Source organism: Rosa chinensis, chromosome 3, assembly GCF_002994745.2.
Source record: "Rosa chinensis cultivar Old Blush chromosome 3, RchiOBHm-V2, whole genome shotgun sequence".
NCBI lineage: Eukaryota > Viridiplantae > Streptophyta > Magnoliopsida > Rosales > Rosaceae > Rosa > Rosa chinensis.
The window spans coordinates 8,474,983-8,496,499 of NC_037090.1; the positions used below are offsets into that span (position 1 = coordinate 8,474,983).

At 38.3% G+C, this 21,517-nt stretch overlaps 2 protein-coding genes across 3 annotated transcripts; both read left to right on the top strand.

Moving 5' to 3' along the window:
- The first annotated feature begins 766 nt into the window (after positions 1 to 766).
- LOC112192091 (phospholipid-transporting ATPase 1) lies at positions 767 to 7,750 on the top strand. Of its 2 annotated transcripts, XM_024331626.2 has the most exons (11): positions 767 to 1,220; positions 1,413 to 1,521; positions 1,634 to 3,586; positions 3,703 to 4,033; positions 4,233 to 5,025; positions 5,227 to 5,350; positions 5,586 to 5,805; positions 5,944 to 6,402; positions 6,504 to 6,643; positions 6,729 to 6,819; positions 7,334 to 7,750. In XM_024331626.2, exons 3-10 carry the CDS (start codon positions 1,837 to 1,839, stop codon positions 6,743 to 6,745), a joined length of 3,834 nt encoding a protein of 1,277 aa, XP_024187394.1. In that variant the 5' UTR covers positions 767 to 1,220; positions 1,413 to 1,521; positions 1,634 to 1,836; the 3' UTR covers positions 6,746 to 6,819; positions 7,334 to 7,750. The 2 variants fall into 2 exon arrangements, with proteins under 2 accessions (XP_024187394.1, XP_024187392.1); XM_024331624.2 differs by having other exon boundaries at positions 6,504 to 6,819.
- A 2,009-nt stretch (positions 7,751 to 9,759) lies between these two features.
- Positions 9,760 to 11,869, top strand: LOC112194972 (probable WRKY transcription factor 70). The gene is made up of 3 exons (XM_024335244.2): positions 9,760 to 10,569; positions 10,993 to 11,097; positions 11,197 to 11,869. Exons 1-3 carry the CDS (start codon positions 10,226 to 10,228, stop codon positions 11,867 to 11,869), a joined length of 1,122 nt encoding a protein of 373 aa, XP_024191012.1. The 5' UTR covers positions 9,760 to 10,225.
- Positions 11,870 to 21,517: the final 9,648 nt, after the last annotated feature.

Consider the following 21,517-nt stretch of genomic DNA (forward strand, 5'->3'; position numbering starts at 1 on the left):
TAGTCTCGTTTTGAATAAATGCGTTTATTAAACATAATGATTGGTATCTATCAAATCTTTTATTTACTTAGATCTTTGAAATATAGTATGAGTCCATGAAGTTGATGTATATGCCGTTCTGGCTTTGATTATCAATGATACTATCTCTTTTCTTAAAAAAAAAAATGTTAACCTATAGAACGTTATGAATATTTGACGTAATAAAAGTAGTGTAGTGAAAATTTTGTCATATTTTCTTCTCTAGAAATAGAATTAAGAACATTATTTTAAGAGAATCAAAACTACTTATTGACTACTCGTGTAAGTGGAAATTATTCTATGCACCGACGGTGTAAGTGACCCAACCTTATAAAATAATCTCAACCCTTGATATTTATTATCAACTTTATTTTTAATAAACAAAAAGTGTATTTAATGCAATCTAACTATTCATTTATGTTGGTGCAAGTGCACGGCAGTGCTCTGAATAATCTCTCCTCGTGTAAGAAGTCGTTTATCTTAAAATGTGATGGTCAAGGGAATCTTTTGAGAGAAATTAATGTCTCTTAAGATCATAAGTATTAACCAAATATTTTGAAAAACCCTGCTCACCCAAAAAAAGGGCAAAATTATGGTCTCTCATAATTCACACCTAAAGTGTAATTACTAATTTACCGTTGATGTTGCAATCCCCACTCATCACATTCTCTCTTTTTACAATTTAGCCCCCAGTAATCTTATCATTTCATTTCATCATCATCATAAAAATATTAAAAGAGGGCAATTAAAGAGAGGAAAAAACTCAAGACACAGAGAGAATGACAAGACGACGAAGCGTCCGTCACTAAGTATAGTGACCAGCCAAAAACCCCACGATTCGTGCTTCACCTCTCCCTCCCCTCCGATTCTTCCGGCCTTCTTCTTCCGACTAACCCCTCCATTTCCGACACGTCATCTCCCTCAATTCCATTCCCCCCTCCCCCTCCGATTCTCACCACCCCCTCCCCCTAAATCTCTTTTCCCTTTCTCTTCCCAAATTCCCGATCCCGTTACTGCAAATCCGTAGCCAATCAAAAAGGAGCTCATCTCCGAATCTCCGATCCGCCATTGTTTTTTTTGTTTTTTTTTTCCTCCAATTATTTCGTGTTTACTGCATTGAACGACGTATGCAATCGGAGCACGGATTCCGAGACGATAAAGCTCGGTTTGTCCGCATTATCCGAGTCAGATACTACTCAGAGGTCTGCCTTTGTTTTTATCATGATTTCAGTTCTCTGTTTTTTACCTCTGAGAAAGATGTTTGCATAGTCCATATTCTGGTGTATCTGATTCTGATTGGGATTGCTGTTTTTTTATTTTGGGTCGAGGACGGGGTTAGGGTTACGGAACTGGATTGATTCGTTTTTTTTTCTTGTCTTTTTTTGGTTTTCTAGCTTTGGCATTGCTTGGGGATCCGTGTGTGTTAGGATCTTGGATCGAAGCTGAGCCGATTGAGATTCTGCGTGGGCCTCTCGCTTCTCCCTCTCTGTGATTATAGGGGTGGTACGTTCTTTCTCTGATCTGTTGCTTTTTGCCTACGAGTGACATTTTTGTTGCATCTCTTTCGTTCTGGGAGGTGTTGGTGACCTACATTGTCGTTTTTCTCCTTATGCAGGAGCGTGTTTGGTCTTGATTAACAAGATTTTTAAGTTTTCGTGTTTTGCGATTGAAGAAATTTTTGATTAAGTAGAGCTCGAAATTTTTGTTTTTGTGGATTGTTGGGATTTGGAGCTTGGTTTTGTGAATTCTTGTTTGTTCATATTGGATGGAAATGATGGAAGCGTGTGATTATCCGATGACCGCATTGGGGGATTATATATGAGCGGTGAGCATCCGTTGCTGTCATCACCGGATTCTCCATCAAAGCCACTTGTGCCGCCCTCTTCTCTAGCTGAGAGACTCGAGCAGCTCTGCCTTGATGAATCCAGTTCTTCTTCCGTTCTTGACGGCATTGATGATGGCCAAGGTGAATCGTTGTTAGCGAGGGAATACACTGCTGTTCCTGACTGCGGTGTGAAACCAGGAAAGCAGTTTTTTCCGGTAGAGCGTGAGTGCCGTCCGCAGTTTCCGTTGGAATACCCCACGCGGCATAAAAAACGCCAGGTATCGTGGGGTACAATGGAACTGCATAGTATCAATAGTAATCCAGCGTCCCATGACGTCCCCCAGGCTCCATCTAGGGTTCTGGAAAAGGCGAACAAGTCTCAGGGGAGTCACCACAAAGGCATTCAATTTGAAGATAACCTCCTACATGAAGACAATCCAAGGTTGATCTATATTGATGATCCGAAGAAAACAAATGACAAGTATGAGTTCACTGGCAATGAGATTCGAACTAGCAAGTACACCTTAATCACCTTCTTGCCCAAGAATGTTTTCATTCAGTTTCACCGGGTTGCTTATTTGTATTTTCTAGCTATTGCCGTTCTCAATCAGCTTCCGCCTCTTGCTGTGTTTGGAAGAACGGTGTCTCTTTTTCCCCTCCTATTTGTGCTGTGTGTCACTGCTATAAAAGATGGCTATGAGGATTGGCGAAGACATAGATCAGACAGGAATGAAAACAACCGGGAGTCTCTGATCCTTCAATCTGGGCAATTTCAACCAAAGAAATGGAAAAATATTCAAGTGGGCGAGGTTCTGAAGATTCGTGCTGATGATACAATTCCTTGTGATATAGTTTTGTTAGGAACAAGTGACCCTAGTGGAATTGCCTACATTCAGACAATGAATCTGGATGGTGAGTCAAACCTCAAAACAAGGTATGCACGCCAGGAAACATCTTCAGCTGTAGTTTCAGCAGTAGCTGATGGGTGTGCAATTATGGGGATCATCAGATGCGAACAACCAAATCGGAATATCTATGAGTTTACAGCCAACATGGAGTTTAATGGACATAGGTTTCCCCTAACACAGTCAAACATAGTTTTGCGTGGTTGCCAGCTGAAGAACACGGAGTGGATAATTGGTGTTGTGGTATATGCTGGACAGGAAACAAAGGCAATGTTGAATAGTGCAGCTTCTCCTTCCAAGAGAAGCAAACTTGAAGGCTACATGAACAGAGAAACCTTGTGGTTGTCAATTTTCCTTTTTGTCATGTGTTCAGTTGTGGCTGCTGGCATGGGCACGTGGCTAATACGCCATAAATATCAGGTTGATACGTTGCCTTATTACCGGAAAAGATTCTTCACTAATTGGGGGAAGCTTAATGGGAAAACCTATAAATATTATGGGATACCTATGGAGATTTTTTTCTCCTTTTTGAGTTCTGTCATAGTGTTTCAGATAATGATACCAATCGCTCTGTATATTAGTATTGAGTTGGTTCGTTTGGGCCAGTCATATTTCATGATTGAAGACAGGCATATGTTCGACTGTAGCTCTGGCTCAAGGTTCCAGTGCAGATCCTTGAATATCAATGAGGATCTGGGTCAAATACGATATATATTTTCAGACAAAACAGGGACACTTACTGAAAATAAGATGGCATTCCGCAGAGCAAGCATATATGGGAGGGATTATGGGAGCCGTGTGCTTGTGGCTGATCAATTGCAGGAAGAGAATAATACAGGTATCATGACAGTTTTTTCCTGCTCTGCTTTCTTTTGAATCTTACCTTGTCTGTGACAGAGATGATATTGTTAATGTGCATCTTCAATATGGCTCATTTTATATGATCTGTGGCAGGAGAAGGTTTAGCTAGAAAGAGATGGAAGCTTAAATCTGAAGTTGCTGTCGATTATGAGCTCATGGAGTTGTTGCACAAAGACTTGAGTGAAGATGAGAGGATTGCTGCACATGAGTTTTTCCTTACGTTGGCAGCTTGCAATACTGTGGTTCCTATAGTCAGTACTAGTACATCTTCCAGTTGTGCTAAGGGTGATGTTGATTCTATTGATTATCAGGGGGAATCCCCGGACGAGCAAGCACTAGTTACTGCAGCCTCTGGTTATAGATATACTCTCTTTGAGCGCACATCGGGACATATTGCAATTGATGTCAATGGTGAGAAACTAAGGTAGAAAGTCACTCACTTCTACTTCCATTTTCTTTTGCTTCCTTATATGCAACTGCAACTAGTTGGCCATTCTACATGTTTGAATCATCTCATGGATGACTTGCTGGAGTTGTAGTATATCATACTGTTGTGCTCTTATAATATATCATACTGCTGTGCTCTTATAATATTGACTTTTCTTTTATATTTTTGGAATTAGGTTGGATGTATTGGGTCTGCATGAATTTGACAGTGTGCGAAAACGAATGTCAGTTGTTATCAGATTTCCAAACAATACTATAAAGGTATTGGTGAAAGGTGCTGATACCTCTATGCTCAGCATATTAGCGAATGACTCTGAAAGAGATGATGAACTGAGACATTCAACTCAGAGCCATTTGAGTGAATATTCCTCACATGGTTTACGTACTCTTGTGATTGCTGCAAGAGATCTTACAAATGAAGAACTTGAACAGTGGCAAAGCATGTATGAAGATGCAAGTACCTCATTGACTGATCGATCCTTAAAACTACGTCAAACAGCAGCTCTTATTGAATCCAACTTAAAGCTACTTGGGGCAACTGCAATTGAGGATAGGCTACAAGATGGTGTGCCAGAAGCTATTGAGTCCCTCAGGCAAGCAGGAATTAAGGTCTGGGTTTTGACTGGAGATAAGCAAGAGACAGCTATTTCAATTGGTGTATCATGCAAACTGTTGACAGCAGATATGCAACAAATTATCATAAATGGAACTTCTGAGGCGGAATGCAGAAATCTTTTGGTTAATGCTATGGAAAAATATGGTGTGCAGTCATCAAATAAAAGAAATCAGAGTTCAAAATGCAAAAGCAATGCTGCAAGTGATTATCTTGAGTTACGTGATGATGCAAAGACATCTAATGTGCCAAAATGGCATGAAGCAAAGGAAGAAGGAAAGATAAGTGCACCATTAGCACTCATAATTGATGGGAACAGTTTGGTATACATTTTGGAGAAAGATCTGCAGTCGGAGGCAAGTTTCTCTTTTCATATAGCGAAGAATTAACTGGCAACTTGATGTGCCTAGTTCCAGTGCTGCATTTGTTTATAAGTGGCTCATCGTTTGCTTTTGATGTTAGAGTTCTGTCTAGTTGCACTGTGCACACACAAGATTATGGAACTGGTTCATATATTTGCGTAAGATTTACTTGCTAATTTCTTTTTATTTCTACAGCTTTTCGACCTTGCCACTTCCTGTAGTGTGGTTGTATGCTGTCGTGTTGCACCATTGCAGAAAGCTGGAATTGTTGATCTAATTAAGACCCGCACTGATGATATGACACTGGCTATAGGTGATGGTGAGTCGTCATTTTATAATCCTTTAGTGATTGCTTGTTTGGCAAGGAGTGGGATCCATATCGGTTTTGTTCATCTTTCTCATGCAATCTTGCAAGTGAAGCTGCTAGATCCTTGAGTTTACTGGTTTATTTTGTATATACAAACTGTTGTCCTAAATTGCACTTCATTGGTCTGAAGTTCCCTTTTCTTTTCTTTTTTCTTGGTTCCTCCCTCTGACCATTGACATGTCATTAGGGGCAAATGATGTTTCTATGATCCAAATGGCGGATGTTGGTGTTGGAATTTGTGGTCAGGAGGGTCGTCAAGCTGTGATGGCATCAGACTTTGCCATGGGACAGTTTCGGTTTTTGAAAAGATTGCTTCTGGTGCATGGACACTGGAATTATCAGCGTATTGGTTATTTGATTCTTTACAACTTCTACCGCAACGCAGTTTTTGTGCTGATGCTATTTTGGTATGTTTTCTCTGGTTATAAGGGTAGTTTACTGAAACTGTTCTGCATGTGCCTTGTCGTATTTTAGATCCTTTAGGGTTGGAGGTGGAAGCCACTTATAAGTTCTCAAAATTGATAAGCTTTTGTATTATTTTGCAGGTATATATTGTCCACAGCGTTTTCAACAACTTCGGCGTTGACAGATTGGAGTAGTGTTTTCTATTCTCTTATATATACGTCTATCCCTACAATTATTGTTGGTGTACTGGACAAAGATCTGAGCCACAAGACCCTGTTACAATACCCAAAATTGTATGGTGCTGGCCATAGACAGGAAGCATATAATCCAAATCTTTTCTGGATAACGATGCTTGACACCCTATGGCAGAGTCTTGTTCTCTTCTATGTACCCCAGTTCACCTATAAGGAGAGCACAATAGACATATGGAGCATGGGCAGTTTGTGGACCATAGCAGTAGTTATCCTTGTTAATGTACATTTGGCAATGGACATTCATCGGTGGGTATTTATCACTCATATTGCAGTATGGGGATCAATAATCATCACATATGCCTGTGTGGTGATATTGGATTCCATACCTGTTTATCCCAATTACTGGTTAGCTCCCTTGACTCTGCTGTTCCTTGTTCTGTTTTGAAAATTATGAAAATTTTATTACATGAACTGATATACAACGTTCACTTTTTTTTGGGGGACAGGACTTTTTACCATTTGGCATGTTCTCCTACCTATTGGATCACCATTTTGCTTATAATAGTTGTAGCCTTGCTCCCTCGTTTTGTGTACAAAGTTGTACATCATATTTTTTGGCCCTCAGATATCCAGATAGCTAGAGAAGGTGAGATATTAAGTAGGAAACATAAGCATTTGGGCTCAGAAAAAGATGAAGATTCAGGTTAAACACGTATATTCCCCTCTTGTAGACAAATTCACATTCTGAGATGGCTTCCCTCATCTTTGTCCACAAATCCACAATACGGCTTTCCAGTGGAGTGCGGTTGTAAAATTTTAAAGGTGGGTTCATCTTTCCTTTTTGTTATTCTTTTTTGGTTCTTTGGTGAGTTTTTCTCAAACTATGGTCATGCTGTTCACAAAGGTGTCCTCTTGAAGTATTAATCTGGGTACATCAGCAGAGAATAAGTATGGAAAAGTAACATAGGTTTCGCTTTATTTTAGTGGTTATCATTAAAATAACTTAAAAGTGTATAGATATCAGAAATCTTTCTCTGATTGTATGACATGTTTTGGAATCAAATCACTCCAACTGGTTTGTGGTAACAGTTTCTATTTATAACAAGGAAATGTTAAACACTTGGTGCCAATTATGTCCAAATGACTGAAGCTTGTGTTTTAGAACATTTGTCACACATGAAAAGTTGAAATATGCCATATCCGTAATGATGGATTATTTAAACTGGTGGTAACTGGAGTGCATTTGTTGAGCATATGTATTACCAATGTGCCTGCTTTATTATTTAATGTTTAAATTATTGAGATCCTAGTTGATATTTTTGTTTCTGCTGGACAGCCCCGTCTGCAGATCATCAGCATTTGACAGCAAAAGGGAGTGCAGTTGCAGGAGAAGAAGAGGGGATATGGTGGATCTTCTAGGCCCAAATGCACTCATGGATAATCCTTGTTAGGGAGGAAAATTAAAAGGTGAAGAAGTCCTGAAGTCCCGAATCGAGGATTCTTGCGCAATGTGTTTGATACTTGGGTCTCTCGCACATTGGGCGGTCTTAACCAGGATGACCAGGATGTAAGTTCATATAGTGGAAACCATAAAACTAGGGAGTGTGGAAGGGAGGGAAAAACGATAGAACAAACAGAGCATAGTATATAGTAGGTTTGTGTAAAAATCAGGTCTACCAATTTTTTTCTTACACCTCAATATATATATATCTAATTATACAAGAGAGATACGTGTTATTTGCCCTTCATCTCATTCAGTCTTTTAGTATCTTAAACAAAACTGTGGAGAAGAGTTTTCTTTTAATGTTTGGTTGGGCTTTTGGTTAGTTCGTTTTAGTCCCTACTCACTTGAGTTAGGGTTCAGGGGTCTTGGTTTAATGGCTTTGCCATTCTTTGGGTGTCATGCTTGGGAATTCCATGGAATCTATGTATTTGTTTGTGGTCAAGGTGATGGGGAAGAGCTCCCACACATGATTTGGCGGTTTTGAATCATGGTGTTGAATGATGGTGTTGAATGGGATAATTTTCTTCTTGAAATTGGTTGCGGAGAGGTCTGGTGACTCGTGGATTAGGTTGATCGATGAGCTATTGATTTGGTGTTATTTTTGAGGACTACATGTGGTATTATCAATGGCTCCTTGTTGTTAATAGGACGGCGGTTTATCCTTGCACATGGTCTGACTGCTTGGGAACACGGTGTTGAAGAGGGTGAGGTGTTTTCAGCGTTGGCGATGAGAAGTTATTGTGACTTTGGGGATTGGTCTTGTTTTGTAGCTTAGAAATGGGCGATTAAGTTGGTTAGGGGTTGGGCTTGTTTGGCACATGGATGTCATCATTGATGATAGACCTGTAACTGAGGTTGTTTTCGGGGAAGAGAGTGGGAAATCTATGTTCACCACTGATATTTCCCATATTAAGTAATTTTTCAAAATTTGGAATAAAATTTTTTTTCTTCTAAAAAAAAAGAAAAAAAGACGAGCCTGCTCTGAAACCAAACAAACTCACAACCATTCTGAACTCTGGAGAGATACCTCAAACCTCTGTGCACCATGACCAAAAGACAAAGACAAGGTCTGAGAAATTGTTTTATGTTGCACAATTGATAGCCAGACAAGTGCCTTAAGCACGTAATTCATACAAACTGCATGTATAGTAATAGCTACCGGGCTTTTCATCTATCTAGCTAATTATATAAATAGTAAGACATCTGTAAATTAAAAATATGAAATCAAAATCAATGAAGAACTGTTTCTCTCATCTTTCTTTACATATATGATCATTCTGAACTCATCCCGACCTGCGATCAGGAAACCCTAGTGATGTAGGAACATATGGGCAAACATCAAATGCATTATTTTGTCATTTAATGATAGATTCTTTATCTTTAATATTTCATTATTGAGATTTTTTAGGATATCATTTTATATTTAATTTAGGATTTACTATTAACTATCTTTCCATTTTAGCCCAAGTCTACTTATTCTCTAAGTATATTGTTATTAACCCTATAAATATGCGTATTGTAATCGTTGTTAGAGAGCTTATGGTTTATTTTTATGAGTTTGCTAGTCCTTACTTATGGTGTCTGTGTTCGATACCCTTTCCCCATCGCCTAGCTTCAGAATCCTTGGCCCCAACAAACTTAGCTTTTGAAGAAAGCTAGGCTGTGAAGACGAACGCCATTGGCGACGACTCCTCCCAACCTCTGAACCCAACCTTCATCACTGCTATATTAATTCTCTACTAAACCCCTAGTATAGCTCTTCTGAGATTTCAGATCTGCATATTTTTTTGTCACTAGTGATTTGGTCACTATCTCGCAATTAACTTTGCTTAAAATGACGTATATATTGAAGTGAACTGAATGGTGGTTTTATAGCATATTTGGTTGTTCTCCATTATTATTGGACCTGGTCCAAGGGCAAACACTACTATCATCGAAGATTATGTATCAGGGTTGAATTTTCGCACTACGGAGAATTTTTGCACTATGCTTTAAAAAGGACAAACATGAGGGGGGGGGGGGGGGGGGGGGGGGGGTACTTCAGAAACAAAATGTGGAAAAGAAACTGATGTATGACATGGATGTATGCTGATGCGGACGTAGAGTTGAATATACTAGAATTGAATCTTATTCCGATCGAATCATGTCACGAATGACCCCTAACAGCCTAGTTGTGATGACATAGCGATAAGTTGATACTTGATAGATAATATTCCTACAAATGATTAAATGAAGATGACGTATATATATGAGATTTTTAGAAGTTATATGTAGTATTTAAAAACCTTAAATTCCAAGCTTCCAGAGGGTCGGCTGGACCAAAACTAAGTCCACTAGCAAAAGAACAAGACATGGTTAAAAACTTAAAACTTAAAATCCCCACAAATCTACAATGATCTCTGTTTTGGGTTTGGAAATCCACTTTTTTTTTTGGTTCACATTGATCTTTGGTTGTTGACACCGAGCAAGGCAGTAAGCCTTCTCACAATTAAACCCTAATAAACAGCGCGTGCTGGTTACCAGCACCAAATGTTAGTGATGTGGACGGTCATCTCACCGTTGGTGTCAGCAATCAGTGATGACTATATCTTCTAGTCCGCGCACTAGCTACTCTCTCTCTTGCGCTGCACTAAAAGATGAGGGACCTACGTTTTCGTCCAATATAAAAGGATATCTGGCACACTACTGAGTCTTCATTTATCAGACCAATACATAAAGCTAATCATGGAGTCATTGGAGTGTACTTGGCCAGCTTCATGGAATCTTCAGGAAAAGATGAAGGAAGAGCTTGTCCGAGGGCATGAACTTGCAAATCAACTTCACTTGGTTGTCCGTAATGGTGATGGTGAAACGGCCAAAGGTCTTGCTGCGAAGATCGTGTGCTCGTTCACTAATAGCCTTTCCCTCTTAGGTGGGAATCATGATTCTAAGGGGAAGCATATTCAAGCCAATACTAGTAGCAATACTGTTGCTCTTCCTACTCTTGTAGATTCATCATCCTGGGTTGCTCTCGAGGCTATTAAGAGAACGGAAATGTTGATAAATAGTAGAAGTTCTTCCAAGAAAAGGTAATAAGTCATGTATGTAGTAAATAATTTTTAACATATGAAATTAATCTTGCTACAACATGAAAGCTATTGAGGGATTTGGTTTTGTTTTTGTTTTCTTTCTTTCTTTGAAAATCTGATTGATTGATTGTTCAAACTCCAAAGATTCAAATACATCAAGAGTCTGGTTGTGGCAATCATTTGTTCTCGTAGCTAGGTAAGCGATTGTTAGCTTTTGATTCATGTGGCACCTATAATAGATGAACTCAATAATGCATCGATGAAGCACATACAATCCTTTCAAAAAAAAAAAAAATGAAGTGCATATATTTTATAATTTTCGATTCAAAGTAAGAGAGGAGTCGTGACATTAAACTTGCTTTTCGATTTAGGTTACAATTTGTTTATGTCTGATCATGTCAACTTATTTTAAATCACTTGCAGAAAAACTTCACATTCATGGAGTAGAGACGCTCCCGATTTCATTGATGATGGTCATACATGGAGAAAGTACGGACAGAAACAGATCCTTAATGCCAGCCATCCAAGGTATGCATAATAAACGGAGAAGTACAGACATGCATCATATCTATGATGCTGCTATTCCATTAGTTTCCTAATTTAATTTTAATTTACATTTATATGCAGGAGCTACTTTAGGTGCAGTCATAAGTATGATCAAGGCTGCAAGGCGACCAAGCAGGTGCAGAAAGTTGAAGATGATCCATCCTTGTTTCGGACTACATATTTCGGAAATCACACATGCAAACATAGCATACTCAAAGCTCCTGAAAGCATCCTTGATAACGTAAGTGGTGGTAGTCCTAGAGAAGAGTCTAATTCCAAGTTTATGATCACATTTGAGAACAACAACAACTTCCCGTACGAACAAGAACACCCTTTTTTCTCATCCTACTCATCAACCGAAAGAGAGATCATTAAATCTAATCATGTGGCGAGCAGCAGGTCATCATCACTATCTTGTGATTATCTTGTGCCACCTGATCAAGTGATGGTGTTCGAGTCGTCTGAGCCCATCGGCAGGTTGCCAACAATGATGGAGCTTCACTCTGAGGACATGATCACATTTGAGAACAACAACAACTTCCCGTACGAACATGAACACCCTTTTTTATCATCCTACTCATCAACCGAAAGAGAGATAATTAAATCTAATCATGTGGCGAGCAGCCAGTCATCATCACTATCTTGTGATTATCTTGTGCCACCTGATCCAGTGGTGGTGTGCGAGTCGTCTGAAACCATCAGCAGGTTGCCAACAATGATGGAGCTTCACTCTGAGGACATGATTTATTATTAGGGCAAGATGGAATACTTTGGATAAGAAATTATGTGAACTTTGATGAGTACCTATGTGTTGCACTACTGTCAACTGTAATTTGTAGTAATCTGTGTGTGTACTGTGTAGTGAAATCTTGTGTTTAAGTTTTTTTTTTTTTTTTTTTTTTTTGCGTACTGGTTACATTAATTTGGCCAAAATGGCAAAAACTAGTTACTCGATATTGATCTTCTCCTGTAAATAAAAACTTATATAAATTCATGTAAGATTCTAGAATCCCGCTCCTGACTATTGTTTGCAACTTGGAAGTAGGGATGGCAAAAATCCCCATCGGGTAGGGTACCCATCGGGTATTCGACCCTAACGGGGAGAAATTCGGGGGAAATCGGGTAACGGGGATGGGGATCCCCAGTATTCGAATTCTGAAATCGGGTACGGGGTGGGGATGGTATTTTGATCCCCATCCCCATACCCACCCAATAAAAATTATCTGAAATACATATTTATATATTATATATTTTTGATATTATTTATAAATAAATATTTATGTAAACTTTATCTTTTTGTCAATATTTAAATTCTATTTATAAATATGTTAAAAAAAAAGAAGATTCTTTTAATAAGAGATCTTTATCAACATGTTAATTTTCCTTAATTGAAATAAGAAATGTATTTTATTTTGATGTTTAATTTTAACTTCATATTTTATAATCCATAATTATTTATATAAATTTTTATATAATAAATTAGTAATATTGTTAACGGGGATTTGGGCGGGTACGAGGACCTAATCCCCAATGGGGATGGGGACGGGGAATCCCCAATATCTTATTACGGGGATTGGGGAGGGTACGGGGATGGAAAATGAAGTCGGGTATGGGGATGGTAATTTAATCCCCTTACCCTACCCTCCCCGTTGCCATCCCTACTTGGAAGTTTGAGTTAAAGAACAACTTGATCAACATATATATATATATATATATATATATTTATTTTCATTAAAGTAAATTCTGCAAATGTTTATAGTCAGGTAAACTTAAAATGTCTCATCTAAGTTGTATTTTTGTCTGAACTTATGATTATAATGGTCGATCGAGCAGAACTAGAGGTGTCAGCAAGGATTATAGTTGGTATCACACGAGATGAGTACATCAAATACATTTTAAGAGGCAGTGAACTTCATCAATTGTTAACATTAAGATGACTTACTAAAAGTTTTCCTATTGAGCTGACCCGTTAAAAATTGATGTGCTGCTTCGATCGTATATATAAACTGCTTCTTGTTCAAGTTAGTTGGATTCATGCATCTTTGTTTTTTTGTGACTTGAAGAGAAAGAAAATGAGTTTTTGTCCATTTACCCTGATTTTAGGGATTTTTTTTCTACTTACCCCATTAAATTTTTTTAATTCTTCCTTACCCATGAAGACTCTAATAAGGTATTTCCTAATACTCAATTATTATTATTTTTTAAGACTATTTTACCCTCACCCCTTTGTTACATAGAGAGAGAGAGAGAGAGAGAGGTTATAGGAGACTTCGCCGGATTCCTGTTACCGGTCGCCGGAATCTGGTCACTAGTTGCTACCCACAGGACTTCTCTGAAAACCTCGCGGGATGTCTTCAAAAAGGTCATTGGAGATCTCATAGGTCGCCGGAAATGTTTATTGTCCCTCAATAGAGGTTTATGAAAACTCGCCGGAAGTCTCCAAAGAGGTTGTCGAATATCTCATATAGGGCTGCAGAGGTTTATTGCCCCTCTAATAGACCTGTATTGTCCTCTAATAGACATGTATTGCACCCCAATAGACACTTATGTTGCCGGAATGAGAACAAATATCTCTAAAATTAGACAAATAAAACTTTGATTAAGGAAAAAAAAAAGAGGAGATTACATCAATTCAAAACCTTTATTGCCCCCCAAATAGACATTCAATAAAGGTTTATTGCCCTCAAATATTTTTTTTTTTCCTTTAGTGCCTTCTACTCCCATTTTATCAAACAACAAAAATGCTCTGGGCACCAAATCGTAGCAAACCCCTAACTGATGCACGTCGTCTTCCTCCGCAACCAAAATTGAAATCGCAAGCAGAACCTCCACGTTACAGGACATAGTGTATTGCGGCTCGATCGTGGCCATACAAAGCGGCGGGTCCTAGATCCTCGGGTCGATGAGCTGGACCGAGTTCGAGTTCTGGAAATTTGTGCTGCATGTCAAAATCCGAAACCGGAATCGAAAGTTGGACTGCACATTGGAGTCGAAGTCAAAGTCAGTGCTGCACGTCAGAGTCGTTGTCTGAGTTGAAACCATGCTGCACGACGACCGACGAAGGCGCGATTCCAATGGCCCAGGATTGAGCCTCGATGACGGGTTGAGAAGAGAGAGAGATCGGAAGGCTGGAAGGCCGGAGGGCCTGGGTCGAGCGTCGAAGCCAGATGATAAGTCGCCAAAGTGCCTGGGTCGAGCGCTGGAGCCTGAGGTCAGTAGGAGGGAGGGAGAGAGAGAGAGAGAGAGAGAGAGAGAGAGAGAGAGAGAGAGAGAGAGAGAGAGAGAGAGAGAGAGAGAGAGAGAGAGAGAGAGAGAGAGAGAGAGAGAGAGAGAGAGAGAGAGAGTGGTTGTAATTCTTTAATTGGATTGAGGCCAAAATGGTTATTTGCTGTTAAATTGTGTACGTGGGAACATAATTTTTTCGCTGAAGTAAGGAAGATAATTTTTGCTCATTTTGATTTAAGTTAAGAACCCAAAGAAAAAAGACAAATATATAGGAAAAGACCATGTAAGAATGGGTTGTTGGTATTGGGAATGTTCCACAGAAATTCCTTGTGCAATTGAAATTTGCCTCTCATCACCACCAAAACCCTAACCATGGCATGCGTATTCCAGGGTTCGCATATTTAGTCCTAATTATTCCTTCCACGCTGTACTTTACGGACATGACCGATCTCTGGATGTTCTTCATTCCACATAGATCTATGGCAAATGATAGGCAATCCAGTCCAAAGTCCATGCTGCATTAGCATATATTTCTTTATTTATTTGCTATATATATGTATAGTACACATAAATGAGTACGTGATAGGGAATTCAGTCCAAGTTCCATGGTCTTGGTCCATTATCGATGTTTATATATATATATATATATATATATATAGTAAACATAAATTATAGTACGTGATAGGGAATTCAGTCCAAGTTCCATGGTCTTGGTCCATTATTGATGTTTTTAATAAAGGTTTGAATTATCAACAGAGAGCCATCGAATTCTTTGTAATTTTCTTTAAGGGCCGTGACCACTTACCCAATTTCAGCTCTAAAAATATCTGATTACTCCACTAAGAGTTTTTTAACTCTATTTACCCAATTCAGTGTTAAATGACAATTTCAATCTTCAATTAATTAAAAAATCACAAGTTTTGCAGCTGCTGATCTCTCTCTCTCTCTCTCATCTCTTTCCCGCGAGGAATACCCCCATTGATTTTGCCTGCGCAGGTTTCGATCCTGATGCCGACGGAGACGGCAGCAACACGGTGAGACTGAGTGACGCCGACGACGCTGCTCTCAAAGTGGATATGAACCGAACCCAAATCAGAATCCGAATCGGATAAATGTAGGTTAGAGTCTTCAACGTCACCGAAGCTATGCGAGAATGAAATCGAAGACGACGACGAGCTTTTCCTTTTGGGCTTTCCTTTCCCGGACAGAGGAGATCTGGACAGACGACGCCGGTTTTGTTTGTCAGACGTCCGGGAAGCTTCGAAGCTCCACGCTCCAAGTTTGGGTCTGGGCTTCGCTCAAACGACGAGCTTTTCCCTTACGGCTTTTCTTTCCCGGACAGAGGCAATCTGGACAGACGCCGCCGGTTTTGTTTGTCAGACACCGGTTTTGTTTCGCTCGGACGACGTCACTCTACGGCGTCGTTCTGTTGTTTTTTTTTTTTTGGTATTTGGTAGAAGGCTTATACATGTCTAAGGCAAGGAGAAAGAAGAATGAAAAAGAAGGTTTTATTGAGGAGTTGTGCATGTCTATTGCAGGTCAATAATATGATTACTGGGGGGCAATAAAATTGTTTATTGGGACAATAATAAGATTATTTATTTGGATAAAACTCCGAAAGCTTTCAAAATTCAAAACATCTTTATTTTTCACTAATTATTGATTCCCAATACCAAGTTTATTGGGGAGTAATAATATGATTATTGGGGAGCAATAATATGATTATTGGGGGGTAATAAAATCAGACGCCGGAATCCGGTCACCAGTCCGGCAGTCTGATTCCGGATTTCTGTGACTGGTTGTCGAATTCCCGTCACTAGACGCCGGACTCTGGTCACCAGTCATCGGAGTCCGGTAGTCTGAGACCACGGCCGGCCACTGGTCACCGGAGCATAACAAGGTGGAGAATGACTTCTCTCTCTAAGTGAGAAAGAAGGAGAGGGCAAAAAAGTCCCAAAAATAAATAAAAAAAATAAAAAAAAGAATTAATTGGGTATTAGGGAAATAATCCCTTAGAGTGTTTTGGGTAAATGAGGTTAAAAAACTGTTAGCGGAGCAAGTGGACAATTTTTAAGCTGAAATTGGATAAATGATCATTTCCTCTTTTCTTTACTCATAGTGTTCGGTAAATTTCCCTCATTAGCTCAGTAGAGACTAGAGTCAATAATGTACATGATGGGTAGAGTCATATGCTAATTATAAGTTGATATCCAAATTAGTTGGCTAGCCGCTCCCTAACATAGTATCTGCTCAACTCATCTTTCTGTGGTTCTTTGGTTATTTTTCAGTGGTTGTGTACATTTGATGGTCCGGTAACAAGGATTATCCCGGTAACAATTGGGGGATGATTTTGTTATCTCTTGGAGCTGGCTGTTGGTCCTTTGGGCTCGTCTTATTGTCGGTTTGTTCGGAACCAGTTGTGTTCTTTAGCGGCGCAAGATTGGGTCTGCGCTGATTGATGTAGAAGCCAATAGTGCTGGTCTTGCGCGCGGGGCTGGGATATGCTGTGCTTTTTTTAGTTTGTTTGTTGTGTTGATTGTTCTTGAAAGTTTATTTGTTTGACGGAAAAAAATATAGTTTATTAATTTTTTTAAAGATTACGTTAAAAAAAAGTTAATTTTTTGTTATCAACTATTCTTCCGTTAATTTTTTTTTTTAAATTTTCTAATGAAAAAACGTCAATATAGTAAGACCAAAGACTAAACCTATTGTTATTACATTCTTTTTAAAGCACGTGAAAAGATATATCACCTAACTTGAGCTGCTCCCTAGCATCAAAAGTTTGCCAACAAAGTACCGCCATGTCCAGAATCAAACGATCGAAAAGGAAAATCTGTGGCACCCCAAATTGCACCTCACCAGATTGAGCATGTCACAATGTGGCAAGTTTCTAAAACATAAGATAAAAGTTCGACTTACATATCTAGAAAGTCACAAGGCAAGTTTATTTAATAATTTTTATAAAACGCACAGCAGAAACGTTTAAATAAGTTGAGGTGAAAAGTTTTAAGTGATTTATTTTCATTTGTCCGTCTAAAACTTGACTTCATGGTTCATTCGAGAAAAAATTAAATTAGCAAGATTTCGATATTGCGAGTTTAGAACAAATTAAGGGTTTTTATCATGGGTAGGGTTTAAATTTTTGTGAATCGGACTAAATGGTACCCAAACTTAAAAATCGATCAAATATGTACATGTACTCACAAAAACATGTCAAGTAAGTACTTCCGTCAAAGTTCTGTCTAACATCTATTAAGATGATAGGTAAATAAGACATTTCACTTACTGTTCACAAGAAAATGACCAAAATGGCCTCATATGTGCAACAGAATCAGCTGCAGAATTGGATTCAGCAAGTTTTTTTTGCTTAGTTTTCTGGGTTAAATCGTTTTCTGATAAAATTGATATTGGATTATTTGGTATCCAGATTATTATTTTCTTCATTTTTCCATTTCCGTTTGGGTTTTCAAGGTGTCCAACATGATAGTTCCAACTTTCTTTGATTCATGATCTCTCCCCAATCTTCTGAATTGTTCACCTTTCCATGTTCTTAAATTAAGAACCTGTTTTCTACACCCAATCTTTTGATTTTGTTCAACATATTTCCAATTAAACCAAAAGCACCGACTTTTTTTTTGTTTTGTTCTCACATTTGGATTCATGCTCACTCTTAATCTCTATTAGCAAACTAAAAGCCACTGATCCAAACTTAACTTCAATTTGGGTCATATTCACTGAATAAAAATTTGGTGGTCTAGTAACCTAAGCACAATACGTATTTGTACCCACATTGTTGTACGGGCGAGTTTTCATTATTTTTACTCAATAAGGGCTTCACTTTGGCTAGGTTTGAAAACCAACTAGAATATTGATAACAATTTGGACCCACTATGAGAACAAAAAATAAATATATAAATTCATTCAAGAATACATTTTCCGATTTTAAAACCGATGCATGACTCTAAGATCGTGCGATATAGTTTACCTAATGGCATGGTCCCTCATAACCAATAACCGACCTTAACGGGCACAGAGCGCCAAACACAAAAGCAACCAGCCATGCACACGTTCTAAGTTCATCAATACGATCAAAATACTTGAACTATCGGCATAACTTACCCTTGGGAGGTTAAGGGCCGGCTAATCCCTAAAAAAGTCATTGACCACCTAACCTCTCTTAACTAATCACCATCAACAAATCTCATACACATGTTAACTTAAAACATTTCATAACTTTAAACAATCAATAGATGTACTCATGCATTAAAACACAGAACACTTCTAGGGAAAACGACTAACCAAGATAGCCCGAGTCCCCTAACTGAATTATGAAGTTTTTCCTTATTTCGTTGTCCAAATACTTTTCGTACTTCCATTCCTTGGGTAACTTGAGTCCCTAATCCGATAATACTCAAGTGTTATTTCAATATACCGAGCAACAACCTCACTTACTTTTACGTTAATCAATTACTCGAAAATTTTTCACATTCTCAATTTCTCTAGGTGTCAAATGTATTCTAGACACCCAACCAAGCTTATAATTCTCTATCACCACATTCCAACAGTGATAACAATCAACCTATCTCCAACGAACCAATTCTCAGCAATAATAGTCACCTTTCAAATTGTATTTTATTTTTATTTTTATTTTTATTTTCGCTGAACAATCATTACATACATTTCATAATTTAATTATGTTTGAAAAAGATTTTTTATGATGAGTAATGCTTGGACTTTTATTAGTTATCACTATATGCTTAAACTTATAACATTAAGTTAATTTCGCAACATATTCCGTCAAAGTGACTCTAACTATTAGGGTAAAACATTTACCTAAGCATCTTCTTTTGGGCTCAATATTTTGGATTCACATTGGGATTGTGTGTAAAAATTAGAAAAGGTTTGATCTTGGGAAGAAAAGAATAGGAAAAATTCCACAAACATATGAGATTATTCACAAGAAATGTATGGTATAGCAAGACACTACACACAAATCGGGTCAAGTTTTGAAGTTGGGCAAAAACTTTTTTTTTTTTTGTAGAATAGTCAGGAGCCTCGTAGAAGACCTGTGGAAGACTCTTAGTTCAATAAGGAGACTCAAATTGGATTTCTAAAGGCGTATGGAGAACGAGTTTAGAGTTTAGAGTTTAGGCAATAATGTTTTGATGTTATTGAAAGAAAAGAATAAGAAAAAAATTAAAATTTAATGCTTCAAAAATCTTGGGATCAAGTTTGACAGTCGTTATGCATGTTTGATTTTTGTCAATAATTTGTCGTATTCTACGTGAATAGAACACGTAACTATTTTTTGTTCAAAAATACTTCTGTACTTCTCATTTTTGAAATGGACTCGGTAAATTTCTCGTACTTTTGAAGTTGAAAGTTTCTACAGGTACTATACACGATTTTCGTGTTTTTTTTCTTCATAATTTACACATTATTGAAAAAAATGAATATAAATTAATACTATTATTTTAAAATTAATTAATCAATTAAATATATTTTGTTGAACTTTTCAACAAGCTATTTAATGACATGTCCGAACAATATATGTACTGTTTAAGGAAAACTGAATTGGGAGAGAATTGATGTGTACTTTCATTGATAATAGGGGTATCTTTATATAGAGAATTACAATGCATAGAATCTGAATTGTACAAGGAAAGGTAATCATACATTGAATGAATGTCTCTAAGATTCTCCGAGATTATCTCTAATTAAAACTCTATTACCACTAGGTCAAGTAACCTAGAGTTTGGACCAGACACATATTCTGGATTTACTTGAACACTCCTCCTTGTGTCGCCCAAACGTGGTACTCCTCTCGTTGCCTCATTAAAAACCTTACAGAGTAACAAAAACCCAGTGGGACAAAAATAACCTCAGTCAAAGGGGGAAAAGAGCACAACACACCCTTCACGTTTCGAGACCATACGTGTAGACATCTCCCCCTAATGACTTCGGTCATGGGAGTTCGGATAACTTCCACAAACGATGCTACCAACACGTTTCTCGAAAGTGGAATTTAGATAATGACTTAACTAGCAAGTCTGCCCCACTATCCTCAGATCAAATCTAGTTCACTTTGATATTGAGGAGAGTTTGTTCTTGCTGATTATGCTTGGTGTTGTCGCATTTGACGTAGCCTTGCTTCATTAAAACAAGCAGTATTATCCTATAGGCTCATCTGTGGTAGGCTTCAAACCACAACTGTTCGAACATGCGTAATTATGGATCTTATCCATATACATTCATGAACTACTAAATGAAGAGCAATTATCTCTGCATTGTTCGAAGAAATAGCGACTAGGGTCTGCTCTGTAGACCTCCAAGATATCATGGTCTTTACCCATGGTGAACATTTAACCAGTTTGGGAAGACTTTTGTGTGGGTCAGAGAGATACCCAACATCAGCAAAACCTTCCAAAACACATGTTATTTTGGGATGGGGATAAGGGACGCAGACTAGTGTTGGCGGCGTTCCTGGTGTGTGATGGGTCCGAATCCATCGTCTCTTTGTAGGGATAAAATAAGTCCATATCAATCGTACATCTCAAGTACCGAAAGATATCTTTTACACCAACCCAATTGAGTCGTGTTGGCGCAAAGCAATATCTAACTAACAAGTTCATTGCGAATGAGATGTTCGGTCTTTTGCATTGAGCTAGGTACAATAATGCGTTTATTGTACTTAAGTAAGGCATTTCTACCACTAGCACATCTTTGTCATCATCCTTTGGACGAAGAGGATCATTTTTAGGATCAAGACTACGAACGATCATGGGGGTGCTTGAAGGCTTGACCTTGTCAAAATGTGTAAGCATCTATCAACACGATGCTCAAGTTCCAAACAGAGACATAATCGTGTTCTCCCAAAATCCTTTATCTAAAAATCAGATTTCAAGTGTTCAGCAGTTTCCCTTAACTCTTTAAGGGCTTCCAATGAAGATCATGTCTAACATGAACCGCGATAGAATCTGAAACTTATTATGGAAACACGTGGGCATATCTCTTCCCAATCAAGTAGTCACTTTAGTGAGCGTATCAACCTTATTGTAAACGCGCTCCGTGGTCTAAAGCCACTTGATTTGAGTAAATAAAGTTTACCATGAACCTTCATGTATATTCCATATCTAGATCCCCATAGAGATACGTAGTGACCACATTTGTAAGCTGC